This window comes from Gorilla gorilla, chromosome 5 (assembly GCF_029281585.2).
Source record: "Gorilla gorilla gorilla isolate KB3781 chromosome 5, NHGRI_mGorGor1-v2.1_pri, whole genome shotgun sequence".
Lineage (NCBI taxonomy): Eukaryota > Metazoa > Chordata > Mammalia > Primates > Hominidae > Gorilla > Gorilla gorilla.
The window spans coordinates 109,607,885-109,624,815 of record NC_073229.2 but is presented as its reverse complement, the minus strand read 5'-3'; the positions used below and the strand labels follow the sequence as shown (position 1 = coordinate 109,624,815).

Here is a 16,931-nt window from a genome sequence, read left to right as displayed (position 1 = left end):
CTTCTGGGTACAAAACCACCCATTGTCTGTCATTTTGCAGCTCCCCCTAGTGAGTTGGGGGCTGGGGGGGAGTGGAGGGAATCCATGCAGAGGCCCCACTGACAAAGCATGACATGTCAGCTGGCTTCCCAGAAAACCTTCCTCTCCTTCCTCCATTGGCCTCCTGGATACACCCATCTCCTCTGGCCCCCTACCCTACCTGCTCTGGCTGCCAAGGCTGGTTTGCTAACTTAGTACTCAAACCAGCAAATCTCAGACTTGCTAAATACCACATCCAGTTTCGTTTCACTTTGTGGGTCATCTAGGAACAGGCATGAAGTGCTGGCTGGTGACCCGTCCATTTAAATGAGGGCCTGTGCACTCTCTTACAGCCTCACCCTCTTCCTTCCTTGCTCATTCCATACTCTGTAATGGCATGTTAGCAGGATCTTTCTTTTATATCAGTCTCCTGACTATATGAGTGCTCCTGGGCCACCAGGCCCTGCCACCTCTCCTGCTCAGTGCTGTCCCCCTCCTTGGCACGCAGGCATTCACTGAGTACCTGTGCCTGCAAGGGTTGTGTATACATCCTCATGTGAATGTGTTTGTGCAGAGAAAGCACAATGTGTTTACATTCCTACATACTTGTCTCCCCTGTTAAATTCAGAATTTCTAAATTTGCCTTTTCCCCCATCTCTGATCTCATTTTTACCTCTTCCTGTTATCTAATTAACTTTCCTCTTAAAAGCTGATCTGGTCTTACAGGTTGTTGCAGGCTTGGGTAATTGTTATTTTTTCCTTCTATTCTTAGAATGTTATGATTTTTTTCCTATGGTGAAATAAGTCTCCCTTTTTATAGTACAATCACTTTCTTGCTTAACTATAAAATTATTTTGTTTTTAATGAATGTTTCTACAGTTCTTCAAGAAAGACTATCCAACTTGTTAGCCACCTTGCAGTTTAACAGCAACATTATATTCCTAGCACTTGGCAATAACTGAAGTTATAGTTTTCATTTATTTGTTTGATGCCTTCTCCACCTCCCCATCCTAACTTGAGCCTAATCCTCCTGAAAGTAGTGACTTTGACTGTCTTTTCAGCTCTCTTGCCCCATGGGGAGAGGAGCCCCTGATTCATGGTGCTCAATGTGGTGGGATGGACTGAGTAAATGATCTCATTCCTACTCATACCTTCAACTGTAAACCGAAAATCTCCAGCCCTGACTTTTCTCCTGACGTCTAGATCTGTATGTCAACTGCCATGTGTCATTTCCTCCCAATGTCTCAAAAGTGTCCCAAGCTTACCAGGCTCAAAGCCCCTTACCTGTGACTCACTGTCTTGGCCCAAGATGCCACCATATACCCAGTCAATAAAGCCAGAAGCCCTGGTGCGGTGGAGTCCCACCCTCTCCCCTCTCCCTCACCATCATGTCCTCTGGCATCCCTCTCCCTTACCTAAATGCTCCAGTTTCCATCCACCTATTGTTGCTGCCTTAGTGTGCTCCTGGACTACCACAGCCTGCTAACTGGGTTTCCAGCTATTTTCATTTCTTTTGCTAAACTATTCTTTATATTGCTGCCAGAAAAATTTTTCTCAAATGCAAACCTGACCTTGGCACTCTCTGCCTTAGGTCTCTACAGAAGCACAGCCTTTATGATAGAAGTAAACACCCTAAGCAGGGTCCAGGGGGCTCTTAGGGATCTGGTTTTGCCTTCCCCTCCAGCCTCATTCCTGACACCCACCCCGTAAAGTGTGAGGAAACAAGGCAGGGGTAGCTCCCTCCCAGGCCCCGTCCGCTCCTCAGCAGTGACCCAGGGCACATCTCAGAACCGCGGTTTCCTCTGGAAGGGCAGTGAATGAATAAAATAAAAGCAGTTAAGGAAGTGAGCCAGCATTGAGTCAGCACTTGCCACATGCCAGCGTCATGGAAAGTGAGTTAGTAAAGAGTACAGAAAATCTGATTTCATGCTGTGAGGGTGGTACTCTTACTGTGCTCATTTTACTGATGAGAAAATCTGAGATCTAGAGAAGTTAAATGAACTGTTGAAGATCACACAATTTGTAAGGGGGAGCTGGGACTAGAACCACTTTGGTTTGATTCCAAAGTTCTTAACCTCTGTGCTTGGCTGTACATTTGCATGAAGCCTAGCATACACAAAGCACTAAAAAAAAAAAAAAAAAAAAAATTCCTAACTACTTGCACAGCAAATGTATCCCTTGCACTACCACAGTGCAAGTAGTTAGTACTACCACGGCAGGGATTCACTGTTGAATGAATAAATGAATGAATGAAAGAATTACTAACAAGTTTCTTTCTTCTATACATAGCTAACTTTTCCACAGAAATTAATGCAGACAAATTCCTTTGTAAATACTTATTTTCTTTAGAAACTTGTATTTTCATTTGACTTCCTTCTACCAGTTTTTCTTCTATTGCACTTACGAGAACTCAGTGATTCCTAAGCTCTTCAGGATCATGCTACTCACTTCAGTACACCAAGTTCCCACCACACCGAGGCATACTGCAGGCACTCAAAAAGTCTTGTAAATGCATTGATCTAGTTTATTCATTTCTATTATTTTTGATTAATAACATGAAAACATCTCAGGAAAAGACTGCCCAAGAGAAGAACATAGAGCAGAGAAATACAGGGGATCATAACAGAGCAGATAATCTTATTCCACCTTTTTTGGTCCTCTCTGAAAGTTCCCATGTAACTTTCCTTATGTGTTCCTGTACATTTTTTGTAGCTAAACTGTTACTTGCCACTTATTGTTTAACCATCAGTTTAAGTATGTGATTTCCATGACCCTAAATCAGATCTTTTTTTTATTTGTATAAATGTATGGGGTACCTAAATCATGTTCTGATGCTTTTTCTCTCTTGTTCTGTTGCTTTCCAAACATTTCATTACTAAGATTGAGCTCATTCATTCACGAACCCTATTCCTTCACTAATTCTAGCCCTATGACATCTTGTATATGTTTACTAAAAACACTAAACTTCACCAAATGCACTTTTCTGTAATTTAAGAGAGCAAAGCCCAGCAAAATGATCTTCAGTATCTCCAACAGCAAAATCATAGAAATACAATGTGAGCATCTGGCCCACCCCCAGCTCCTCGCCCCCACCACTTTCTTTATGTAGGAGAAAACCTAAAACACTATTTTTAAAAAAAGAATTGATGATCTTATATGAAAGAAACTTTCCACACTCACACAGAACAATTAATAAACTCTCAAAAAAATTGTTTCATTCACAAACAAGTGCCAGTAAGGTATTAGTAGAAATATAAAGGTAACTTGTAAATTAAAACACAGAAATGAAAACAAGAAAACCTGGGCAATTGTCCAGAGAGGGCTACTGGAGTACCAGGCTGTGAATTGTGAAGCTGTTGGCTAAGCTTTTCACCTGTTTCCAAGCAACTTGGTTTCTCACTTTACAACGAAGACATTGCTTAACTACTTTTTACCAAGTTTGTTTCAAATCCTGACTTCTGAAAAGTTTTAATGGTTCACACACCAAATCATACCAAAATGGAGCCCATTTAAAAGCAGCAGGTGGAGTGAGTAGTTTTATTAATCATTCAGTAATCATCTGCTGGGCACTGGTGCCAGAGCTCACCTGGTGTCACAGAGAACATAGGGTCAATCTGATGTGTGAACAGACAGACACAGTGGACAGATGGTTAGAGACGTGTGTGCAAGGTACAGCCGACACACCAGAGACAGACGTCTGCAGTAGAGGTGTTATGGAGAGACCTCAAAGATGTCACACCTTGAACTGTGTCATAAGCAGCTCATGGCATCCAGGTGATTTGGTGCTCCTGGAACTGAGGGCACCTGAAAATCTGGCAGAAAAAAAAATGATGCTGCTAAGAGCATCGCTGGGAGATCAGGGAGGGTCTGTATGGTGTCCAAGGAGTCAGGGCTTTCATTTTGAGGGAAGTGGGAAGCCTTGAAGAGAAAGTAGGGCTGGAGGCAGTCCGGGGGTGCTTGGAAAGCTCAGTCTGGCAGCCTGCAGTGAATGGACGGGAGTTGTGTGAGCCTGGTGGTGAAGAGACTGGCAGGAAGACACCTCTCCCTCAGGGGAGAGGTGACACAGCAAGTGGGGCCGTAGGAATGTGGTGGGGAGGTGACACTGAGGGGACAGTGCAGGAGTGGAAGCCACAGGAATATTCAGCTGGCTGGGCATGAGGGCACGGGCAGGAAGAGAGGATGGGGCTTCTGGTGTTTCACTGCTCCTCCGTGCATTTCCAACAGGAACCATATGCATCCTCAAAAGTACCTCACTCACAGCGTCACTGGAGCTAAGCGCCCTTCTCTGCTGGTGGTTGGCCTGGCAGGATAGGGAGGAGTGGGGAGCTAAGGGGAGATTGGGGGCAGAAGGAGCAGTTACCCCCAATCTCTCTAGACAACTCCACAAAGTGTCTCTTGAAACAGAAGAGAGAGGGGTGCCAGGCCTCTACCCCTCCTGTCCCCTCCCATCTCCCAATGTCTTAACTCACTTTGCCTGGTTTCAAGCTGGGCAGGACGGAAATGGGTGTGGGAGTTGGGGTGTCATCTCAACCTTTGGAAAAAGCCTAACTAACTGTTAACTCTTGGAATAAAAATTCTGCTGCAGGTTGAGGCAAACTAACCAACAATGCTGTACCAGCGGCTCGTCAGAGCTGGGCCATGGTGATCTCACAGCTTTATATATCTGGAGACACCCATTTCCCAGTTAAGAAAGCAGCCTCTGTCTCAGGTACAACCTAACTGCCTCTTGGCCTGTGAGGCTTTTTTAGCCTTCAGGGCTTTGTGGCTTGCTTGCTCTTTGTGGTTCAATTTCCTACTAAAGTTATCACTGTGGCTGTTGTGTTCATTTGTCAGAGGCTTTCAAAACAGAAGTCTTTACTATTTTGGTACCCCAGGCCAGAAAGACTGTGTTTTGTAACCTTTTTTCCATTACAACACACATAGAAAGTGATGAGACTTGGACAGAATTCAAGGTCACATGGATGGGGCTGCCAGGGGCAACTGGATAAGGGGCTGAAGGACCAAAAACTCCAGCCTCAGGATTTAACTCTGTCTCTTTCTCCCTCCCTCCAATTATTTATTTGTTCATTCATTCAGTAAATATTTACCAAAGATTTCTCCTGTGTTAGATACATTTTAAGTGGTTATAGGGATCAATTAATGCATATTATTTAATTATTTAATAACAGGGAGAGGGACTGCTTTGATCAATCAATTCTAACTGGGGAGATCAGGAAGTGGGAGATTTCTCTATAAAAATAAAATGTTCCAGAATAGTAAGAGGCCTTAATGGAAGACCACAGGATATCCACTGACCTCTGTGTTTCCTCCTGCAGACAATGCAGACCAACGTCCTGCAGGCCAGGGTCAAGTCTGAGGCCTCCATCCTGGTTCCTGTGTTAGCCACCATCTCTGACCTGCTCTCACACCACGTGTTTTCATTCCTCTTGCTCTCACCCCAGGAGTGTTCTCATGATTTCTTTCATTCACCCATTTTCTCAATACCAACGGCAGCATTCATTTACAGGTGAAAAGAGTAAATGGAGAAGTGGCAGCTCTTCCTTGGAAGAGCTTTGGGAAAAAAAACATAGAAGTTGGCACATGGCCTCAGGACAGTGTGGTCACGCAGCAGAGTTTCAGTGTGACTGCTAAATTCAGTTGCAGATTCCATCCACATTGTGTGTGGGTAAAATGTGATACAGAGAAAAGTCAGAAGGATTCTTCCCTCTTTATCTAAAAGTATTACCTCTACCATTTGTTACTTGCTAAAGATATATTTTACTGTTGTGAAAAAACCAATAAATAGATTCCATGCTTATTATTATATTAGTACAGGATGGAAAATAATTTTATCTTGAGCGCCATCTCTAGTTGATTGACAGTAACTCCTTGCAGTATGGGGATAAGGAGGGTTCTGAGGCTCAGTCCAAACACAGTGGGAAAGGCTGACTAAATCAATTGACTTCTCTCTTCTTAGGGACAAGTTTTTCTTAGCATCTGCCATGGACAGGGTAAGGGCTAGGGGAGGGTCACATAATGATATCATGCATTTGTTTGCATTTCAACTTGGGTGAGTACCCGTTTAATTTAGTTTCTAAGAGATGATAATTGAATGTTATTTTGAATTCTTTTTAGCATATGAATAGAGATATTATTACTTCATAATTACCTGAAGTAATTTCCAAATAAGGTCATTGTATATTCCCAAAGGGAAGGTAGTTTTTGGCCTGTATAGAGAATTCATGTGAATTACAAGCCAAACTTTATACACAAGCTTTCTCTCATGCCTAACTAATTGCAAGGTATTTTTAATAATCAAAACAAGAAACTTGGATTCAGAATATCTTCATTCTTTGATCGTTGATTCATATGACCTTCTGGGTCTTATTCTTAGTGAACAGGGTTTACCCAAAGCCACTGGACTTTTATAAGCTATCCACATCAAATGTAAATATTGACAAATACCCCCAGAAGGTGTTAAAAATACCAGACTGTATCCCACAGGGTTCATTTAACAATAACAACAGGATTTTGAGTCACAGAAGAATAAAATCTCCTTTGGTTCTTCACATTTTCATTTGGCTTCGGCTTTAAACATCAGGCAAAATTCCAGGTATTTGGGTGTCAAAAATACTGGGCTGGGCTAGGCTAGGGAATGGAAACTAGAGGGATGAGGCAGTAAAAATGTTCCAAGTGATGACAAGAGGCTGAAACATGTCAGAAGGGAAACAAAGAAATGTTAGACGGCAAAACAAAGGAAAGCAGAGTTTCTTTAAAAGCAGTGTAGGATGCACGATGCAGAAGAAAAGAATTTTTTTATTCCACATAAATAAAGTTTAATAATGTCAAAAAGCCATTTGTCAGAGGTTTGCAGCACATTTATTTAGCTAGTCGCTTACACACTAGCTCATTCGTTAAGGGCTGAGGTTGCAGGAAGCCCTATAATTGAAGAGCTAAAGAGACAGCCTAGGCTGGGCATGGTGGCTCATGCCTGTAATCCCAGCATTTTGGGAGGCAAGAAGGGATGATTGCTTGAGCCCAGGAATTTGAGACCAGCCTAGGCAACATTGGGAGACTCTCTCTCTCTGTCTGTCTCTCTTTTTTAAAGAGAGACAGCCTGATTTACTATACGACGGGGCTCAGTTGCCAATCACTCAACATCATCCAGGGAGGATTACAAATTACATTTGTTTTGGTTGACAGGTTTCTGGCATTGTTGCCCACTTCTGATGTTGGGTTGGCTTCCATCCCTGCAGTCCTGGGCCAGGGAATGTTGGCCACAGCAGGTGAATGTGGCATCACACTGAATGGCAGGAAACATCCTGGGGTTCAACCCAGCTGCACCTGGGTTTGGTTGTTGAAAGAATGTATGAATGAGCAAGTACCAAATAGACAGCATTCTACTTGTATGGGGAGGGGGGACGTACAAACTCTCCATACATGCAAAATAGGCACATCAACATTCAGAATTAACTGCCCAACTAATTGAGGTCCAGGAAGGTTCAACTATATCTCTGAGGGGCTAGAGGGCTCCAGCTAATATTTGGATTATATATAGAACTAATTATTCAAGTGAGGGAAAAGAAGTGTCAAAAGAATGTTCAAATTCCGATTATGTGGCTGAGGAAAATAAACACTGGAGAGTACAGAGCATTCAGATGTATTTGTGAGTGATGTGCAGAAAGCTGCCAATATGATGTTGATTTGTTTGGTTCTCTCCAATTTTCAGTTAAGAAAACAACAGATGCTATTAATAGTATGAGGACAAGATGAGCTGAGAAACTACCTTTACTTCCTCCCTCCCCTGCCTGAAGCTGGTCATCCAGCACCTCTCTGCTCTGGAATTTAGACTGAAAAAGAGGAAGCAGAGGCCTGAGGCCACAGCCCCAGGATGGGAGTGGTGCTGTTCCTGTCTCTGAGGTTGGGGATCCACAACGCCCTAGACATTCACAACTTCTGACACCTGAGCTTTAGGAATAATTATTTTTTGGTTGTTGTTGCCTTTTTAAAAGTGTCATTGCAAACAGAATCTCTCTTTCAAGCTTCCCAAACTAGTATTGCTAATTTTTCTTTCCCCAAGAAAGGCTTCATGATTGAAGATAAAGTAATTGTGACAGTTTCCTTTAACATAAGAGTCCTTGTAAGCACTTGTCTCTCTTCTTAGGGACAAGTTTTTATGGGAGAAGAAACATGCTTACTGCTGATTTGGGCATAGATGCTAAATATGAGGGTCTGATGTGTCTTCTTCTACAGACCAGATCTTTAGCTCAAGAATCCCCATGCATGGGTGTTAGAGTTTCAGTCACTTTTGCTTTGCTGTTTAACCTCTCTCCTTTATAGATCTTACCCAGCCCCTCTGTGTAGTTAAGAGGAACTCGAATGGCCATTATCCACTCTGCTATCTTCTGAAGAGTAATTTTCACCCTAGCAGGTCCTGATCGCTATCCTCAGCACTTAGCAGAGAGCCTGGCATGTAGTAATGCTGAATGAAGATTTGCAGATTGAATGAATAAATGAGCCCCAAAGACTCAGGCTCAAAACTGGGCTCATACTCTTCCCATTCCCCAGGCCATCATTTCTGTTACTACCAGAGTAACATCCCGCGAGCATCCTGGAAACCTCTTCACCTGCAAACAGTGGCCAAATGGAAGCACCTGAAAGACCTACGCTATCTCTCCACAAGGAAATAGCTGCCAAAAAATAAATAAATAACTGTGAAGGAGAAATTAGAGAGTTGTCATGCAAACTTAGACTTGTCCAGAGACAAACCAAGTGATGTAGGCAGATTAGATGCAAGAGAGAGGGGTGGGGAGGAGCTGAGGTGCTGAGAAGTAACATGCAATAGACCACCCTCTCCAATTCCCCCATTTTATAGATAAGGAAATGACTGCCAAATTCACACAGCTAATAAGTGGAAGAGCCAAGAAGTAAAATCTGGGTGTTCTGACGTCCCATCCAAATCTCTTTCCACTGCTCCTGTCTGCCACAGCCCTGTACAGTCCAATGGTGCCCAGTAAGTCCAGGAAAAGTCTTCAGACTGCATTTCAGGGCTTGAGGTAGCAGGCCTCAGCTGTCAGCGGTAAGCGGAAGTAGAAGAATCCAGCCCCTGTGTGGAAGCATTAAAACCTGCTGACTCTCCCATTGCCTGGTGCTTGAACCCTCATAATCATCTTTTGATTACACCCTCTCCTGAGCCACCCCTGCAAAGAGAAGGCGAGTACAGCCGGCACTTACTGGGGGCTGGCCCTGTGCTAAGCACATTATGTGCACTACTATCTCTTGTAAACCCCACAGCACCCTAGGGGTGGAGACAACAATCACATACCTCACACATGTGGAAATGGAGGTTTCATGAGATTAAATAACCTGCTCCCAGTCCATAGATTCTAAGTGGTAGGAAGGGGACTTGATCCCAGTCTCACCCCCACGTTTACTCCCTTAGCCCTATACCTACCAGACAGAATGCCTTTTGCAGCTGGTTCCCGTGGATTTGGTCTCCTCAATTACCAGAGTTCAGGTGTTATCATCTCACACTTGGACTGCTGCCTGGCCTCTTTCCTCACCCTCTTCTCTCTTGTCTTCTCCCTCTCACCCTTTTCTGCTCATCTTCCAAAACCGTGATTTCCCTATGTAGCTGGGAGGGTTTTTCCTCACATCAACCAATTCCCCAATTCTGTGTGGACACCAACTTTTGTCCAACAATTCAGATGAATTCTGACATTCTCTACCTGGACTTAGCATCAGATCCCACAAGTGAGAAGGCTCAAATGCACAAGACTGCCCCCACTTCAGACACCAGTCGAGAGTCCTGGGCCACCTGTATTCCCAACCAACTAGTTATAAATTGGAGGTTCCCATGACCCTATCCTTAGGATTGATAATTGGCTAGAACGAGTCACAGAACTTGGAAAGCACTTTACTGGCTTATTATAAAGCATACGACTAGGGAACAAGCAAGTGAAGAGATGCACAGGGCAAGGCATGGGAGTGGATGGGCAAAGCTTCCATGCCCACTCTATGTGCACCACCTTCCCAGCACCTCAATATGTTCACCAACTTGGAAGCTCTCTGAATCTGATTGTTTAGGGGTCTTCATGAAGGTTTATCGTGAAGGCATGATTAATTCATTGGCTGTTGGAGACTGAACTCAATCTGTAGCCCATCTCCCCTCTAGAAGTGGGAGAGGTAGGGCTGAAAGTTCTAACCCTCTAGTCATAAATTAGTCTTTCTGGTGACCAGCCCCCTTCCCGAAGCTATCTAAGGGCCCCCAGCCATAGATCATCTCATTAGCATACAAAAGCACACACACACACACACACACACAAACTGCTTTTTCTCTCTACTGTCACACTGAACACAGAACACTTCTGTGACCAGATGTGTGTGGGATTTCCCCCAGACACCAAACAATTCTCCAGAAAACACAAACTGAGTGTCCTATAATTGAATTCAATTCTGATACTATCTCAAGACACTGTCAGATCCCATAGGTTAAGGGCTCAATCCTACAAGACTGCCCTGACTTCAGGCTGATCACAAGCCTGAGGTTGTGCTTCTGGCTGAATGGCTATAAATCAGGGGTTTCCATTACTTCCTCCTTGGCTTCAATTAACTTGCTAGGACAGCTTACAGAACTCACTCACTGGTTTATTATAAAGGCTATTACAAAGGATATAGATGAACAGCGAAGTGAAGAATGGATAGGCCAAGATATGGGGGCAATGCGGAGCTTTCATGCCCTACCTGGGTGTGCACCCTCCAGGAATCTCCAAATGCTCAGCAACTAAAAAGCTCCTCACATCTTGTTCAAGAGTTTTTGTAGAGCTGAATCTCCAGTCCCACCCTCCTTTCCTGGACTTTGGTGGGTGGTACCGAAAGTTCCAACTCTTTGATCCCCTAATCTCTTGGACTTGCTGGTGACTGGTTCCATCTTGAAGCTATCTAGGGACCTCACCCTAAGTCTGCAGGAGCATAAACCCAGGTATTATCATGGGGTTTATTATGAATCACAAAGGACATTTCTATTACTTAGGAAATTTCTAGGGTTTTAGGAACTCTGTGACAGGTACTGGGGACAAGGACCAAATATTTATTTTTTATTATACCACAGTGGTCTTCTACACAGAAACCACATGGCTGCCCATGGCAACATAGCTCAAACTTCTCAGGTGGCCTTTAGAGTTTACACAACCTCTTCTGCCATGATTCCTGCTACCTCACTCTGGTCCAACCTGGTCCATTGTGTAGATTCCTGCCTCTACACCTTTGCCCCATCCTCCTGTCCCTTCACTGAATCAAAACATTTCACTGTAGGGCTCCAGTTGTTCAAATATGTATGGGACCTCAGAGGTAAGCTGGTTCAAACTTCTATTTTATAGATGAGGAACTGGTAATGCTGAGAAGTGAATTGCATAGCCACAGATTGTAGATTTATCTCTTAAAAGGCAGAGAGAACCATGGTGATCTCTGAATTTCCAGTGAGGAGTGTTAAAGGTGATAAGCTTTAAATTAGCAAACTATTAGGCAAACTTTCAAAAGCACAAGCCACAAGGAAAAAAAGATTAATTCAATTACAAGAAATGAAGAATTTCTGTTCAATGAAAGATACCATGGACAAAATTAATAGACCTAATATCATCATAATATATTTGCAATGTCTAAAATTGATCACAGATCAAAACCTATAACTCCTGAAAGTCAAAAAATATAAAGCTAACCCAATTTTAAAAATACCAAAGAATATGAATAAGCAATTAGAGAAGAGGAAGCTTAAAAAGTTAACAAACATATCAAAAAATGTCCAAACTCACTAGTTATTAGAAAAGTACATGATAAAGCAGCAATGTGTATTTTACACCTACAATAAAGCTGGATACTGCCATGATATATAGGTAAAATATAGAAATTTACATGTCCTGTTTGGGGATGGGAGTAGGTGGAAGAGAATGGAGGGTGTCAGTCATTGAGGAAACCAATCTTGTAGTACTCAAAGTATGCCCTGTGGCCAGCAATTCTGCTCCTGGGTAGAAATCCTCTGGTGAGACCATCCAGGAAGATATCTGGAGCAGCATTATTTGTGGAGGCAGGGTGTTAGACGCCATCTCCAAACCCATCAGCCAGGGAGCAGATGGGTAAAATACGTGGAGATGGGTAAAATACACAGAGCACAATTCACAGTGATGTATAGGTATAAGTCCATCTAGGGCAACATGGACAAATCATAAAAACAATAAGTTCAGGACAAAAGTAAGAAACAGAAAGGGCTAAATAACAGGACTAGGTATGCCATTATAAAATATAAGCACACAAAGGTTTTGAAAGTGCATGTAGAAACAAAACTATATGAAGTCCATCAAACACATTAGAATGTTGTCTATGTGGGAGATGGAGGGTGGCGAACAAAGGACCATCTATCTGACTAACCTGTCCCCTGGGTGAGTTAAAGGCGGGGGCCACGGTTCCCACCCTGGCTGCTGCTTCCCCCATTTAGGAGCAATTGGCTAGGGCTAAGGCTGCAGCCTTATGGGCAGGAAGTGGGCTCAGCAGCCAGGGCCTCAGAAGAAGCAGCCAAGCAGAGAAAAGGCACCTTTCTAGGGGACCCTAGAGACCTGCTCAAAGCTACCTTCCCCACAGCCTGTCTTGGTGAGAATCTCACCTCTGGAGGTGGATACCTTCAGTTTTGTGCTGTGGGGAGATTTCATAAGTCTGCTCAATGAGTAACTATAACAAAAATAGTTTAGGCAATGGTACTTAGGTAAGATGGTAGAGGGCAGGCAGGTGGTAGACTGTGCCAGGCTGTGAGAATCAGATAATCTGATGCACAACCCAAACCTTCCCTTCCTCACAATTCCCCTCCTCCCCACCCAGGGCACATGAAACTAACTTTCAGTGAGCACCAGCAGGGATTATCTCATGTATTCCTCACAAAACCTCTGCAAGATGGGGGTTATCACTCCTGTTTTACAGCTAAGGAACATGAAGCTCAGAGAAAGTAACCAGGCCAAGCGCATACTGTCAGTGCTTCCATGCTGTCTTCCTCGTGCCTCAGGGGACAACAGTCCTTCCACTGAGACAGCTACACTAACTGGAGAGTTTTGCCATCCTCTTCCCAGTTTTCTGCCTAGTAGTGGTTCCAGGGGGTCTCCAGGATTGCCCTGGGTCCTCTGCAGCAATCAGGATTACTCCAGTAGGTCTAGAAAGTGTACACCTCCTTGGAAGTTCCTGCTCGAGGGGACTCCTGTGTTTTAGCTGGATTCTAGGAAATTCCTCTTTGTCCTCCATATGCTTCAGTCCTTTTATGTGGCTCCTTTGAACTAGGTCCAGTCTCCAGGAAACTGGAGATACCCCTCCACAACTGTTTTCCACCCTGATTTGAATCCCCAGTGTCCTAGGAATCAATATGCGGTGAGTGGTTACGGCGGAGGAATGTTTATACCACAACAGCAATAAATTCTCTGAGGGTTAGTATAATATAAACAATTGACAGTGAAACATCTGTGCAATACTGGAGTACAGCAGAGCTTTGGCACATGCTTTAGCACTACAGAACTGGGATTTTATGCAGGTCAAATCATGCTTGACACACCCCCAAACTGCACAGAGTAAGTCCTAAGGACACAGCCATCTAACCTTGCCATATGATCCTCTCCCAATCTTTACCCCCTGCCAACATTTATTTTTCCTCAGAACCCAATTCAATTTTCTTGAGCAAAATTTGAAAGAAAGTAATTTCATCCAACAAAAAGGATTCTGAACAAACATAGAAGGGATACGCTGTAACTTACAGCAGTTTACTCAGGCCTCACCTAGATGTCCTATCATAAACATTTGATACCATGATTAACACCAGGAGCTCAACTAGACTTACAAGAGGGGAATATTATTAGGGAAAACTAGGAATTCTTCATTCTTATTTTCCCACTAAAAAGGGTTCACACAATTGTGGAGAAAAGAGTGTCACAAAAAGTAAAGTTTACAAAGTCGTGGTTTATATGCAAAATAAAACAAACACATGTAAGTTTATTCTACCCTTCTGGGAGGAAGTGGAGACACAGGGTAGCAACAACTCAATTCTACAAATATTTATTTTGTCATTACTGAGTGCAAAGTATCAGGGAAGTGCAGCTGTGGAATACCAATGCTTAAGAGACCACAGAGTTCTTGAAACCCACGATTCTTCTTCAAATCCAGATGTGTGTGAGCCCCACCTCATGAACTCTGAAGGCTGACGTATCAGCTGGAATTTCTGCTGCAGAGTGTCCCTGATAAGCTCAAAAGCATCAGAACGGAGGGAGCTTTCTCCCCTTCTCTCATCTCATTAAAATGAGCTTTCTTGTTGTGGGGGGTTGGGGAGGGACCTTTAAAACCAAACAATGGTGCCCTCTTATCATCTTTTCCTGTCCTCCTTTCTCCAAGTTTCCAGAGGGGAAAATAAAACCAAACAAACCCCTCAGCATTGTGCTCTCCTGACCTCTAAGGTCTTCTCATATAAAGTGTACTGTTAGCCTTCTGTATCCCAGCCTGATCACACTTCCCTTTCCCTTCCACACTTGTGGACTTCACAGATTTCTCTGGACCTTTCTCTGGAGATTTCTCTGTTCTTCCTCTTCCAAAGCTCTTAAGTTTTCTTCTCCCAAGTTTCTCCACAGTCTTGCTGAATCCCTTTACTCAAGGCTTTTACACAGGGTTAAATTTGGGTGGAGGTTTTATTTTATTTTTTAACCACCATATATACATCTTGGTTGTACTTATTTATTACTGTGCAACCACCTCTGCTCCCTTTCTAGAATTTAGTGCAATAGAAAAGGCGTTACCTTTAACAGAACATTTGGGACTTTGAACTAAACTTTTCCACATGTTTTAAGAGCCCATTATCTCTTAAGCTGGACTCTTCCTAAATCTCTGCTGCCAAACCTACTTTATTGAAATCCTTTGAAACCCAAGTGTTTCCACATTTTGGCTCTCTCTGAAGTTTCTTTCTTTCTCTTTCTTTTTCTTTCTTTCTTTCTTTCCTTTTCTTAACCCTATATTATAGTGTCTGGTAATAACAACATTTATAGACACCACACTATGTGTCTGGTAATAATATAGAGACCACACTATGTGCACTATGTACAATTATGATCCTTATTTTTATAGAGGATAGAACTGAGGCAAGAAAGAGTAAATAACTTGCTCAAGGTCACATAGAAGGTAATTGAACAGAGAATCTACCCCAAAGCTGTGAGCTTAATTACTCTCAAGCTCCGGGGTCAAAGAGATCTGGTGTCCATTCTTATCACGTCTCCCTTTTTGCGGGGATGGTGCCTGTTAATTTATTCAGCTTCTTTGACGCTGTTTCCCTTTCAATAAGATTGAGATAAAGCATTTTTCGAAAGATCTAGATTGAGATAAAGCATTCTTTGAAAGATCTAGCAGTAAATGAGAGCTGCGTGAGGGATCCGATTCAGTCCCTAGCTCTGGATAACTGTCAGTGCTTCTACGCACCCCACCTGAAGCCCCTCGCAGGCAGGACTGGGTCCTGCTCCTCTAAATACTCCCATCTCATAGTGGGGGCGCAATAACGTCCGTTTAAGACGAATCGTCCAAGGGACTTCTATGCATCCAGCTGGCACACTGGCCGGAGTCTCACTTTATCCCCACATCTCTCCGCGCCCTGGACCTAGGCTTACCACACTCTGCCATCCGCTGCTTTTCCAGCCCGGCTCCTCTCTCAGTCCGGGACTACTATCCCGGGCGCGGGCTCGGGTCTTACCATGGCATCGTAGCGCAGGGCGTTCATGAAGTGCGCCACCTCGGCGCCCTTGTACACGGTGAACCAGATAGTGCCCTGGTACTGGTCGCCGGCGTCCAGCAGCAGCACGTTGGGTTCGGCCCGGCGGATCTGCTGCACCTTGGTGAAGAGCCGAGCCACGCCACCCATGCAGCTGCTGGCGTTGACGCACTTGCTGGAGTCCTCGCTGGTCTGCTCCAGCCGGCTGTGCACGTCGTTGGTGTGCAAAATCGTAAGCTCCCAGGCGCCAGCCGCAGGCCACAGCACCGCGCCCAGGGCGAGGAGTAGCGTCGCGGGCGCCCGCGCGGCTCGGAGACACATAGCTGTGGCGCGTGAACTGGGTGCGAAAGCGGGCGAGCCGGGCGAGTGCCGGCGTGTAGGGGCGAGCAGCTAGGGCCGGGGCTCGGTGCCCTGGCTGGAGGGGCGGGGCCCGGGTCAAGGCCGGGGCGGGTCCTTCTTCAGCCTGGAGGCCGGCTTGGCGGCCAGGCGCAAGTTCGCGACGTCACCCGATCCGACCCTGGTACCCGGAGCGGCCCTGGCGCGGCTGTCGGCTGGCACCAGCTCCCTGCAGGAAGAGTGGAGAGGTTGTTCCCGGCGGGGAGCGGGTACCGGCCGCATCCCGGCCGGACCAGGGAGCCTGGGCGCCGGCAGTTCGGCTGCTGGTGCGCTGCTCTTTCGGGGGCGCGAGGAAGGAATTGGAGGGGTCCGCCCCGCGCGTGGGTCCTCTCTGAGTCTCGCCTCATTCGAGGCACGGGTTTTTCTACAAGAGGAATGTATGGTTTGTGGTTGCGCTAGCTCATCACTTCAAAGAACCAAAGAAGGAAAAGAGAGGGGGCGGGAAGAAAGATGAGCGAGCTGAGGGGCAGAGAGGAGGAGTAAAGAGAGGCTGGGCAGAGGAGCTCCTTGCAGTTTCGGGCTGTGAGAGCCGAAGCTCACTGAGATGTGACGCTTCCTATTGGGTTGAGAACGCACGAAGTCTACGATGCTTAGACAAAAAAATCTCAGAAACTAAGAAATCATTCGAATCCAGTTCCTCGTTTATTCACAATTAAAACCTTAGTGATAAAACAGAGGCGACGCGTGGACCGCTCCTGGAAGCAGAAACACGATTGGGGTAAAATCCGGCAGCTATCAGGACGGGAAAGGATGCTGCCCTTCGTTG

General features: G+C 44.8%; 1 protein-coding gene across 1 annotated transcript in view; it reads right to left on the bottom strand.

Annotated features, from left to right (window-relative positions):
• The window catches only part of NT5E (5'-nucleotidase ecto), a 46,239-nt gene extending 29,523 nt beyond the window's left edge, over positions 1-16,716 (bottom strand). The window contains exon 1 of the mRNA XM_004044361.5: positions 15,752-16,716. Within this exon, the coding sequence (XP_004044409.1) occupies positions 15,752-16,090 (339 nt within the window). The 5' untranslated portion in view covers positions 16,091-16,716. The remainder of the gene's footprint in view (positions 1-15,751) is intronic.
• Positions 16,717-16,931: the final 215 nt, after the last annotated feature.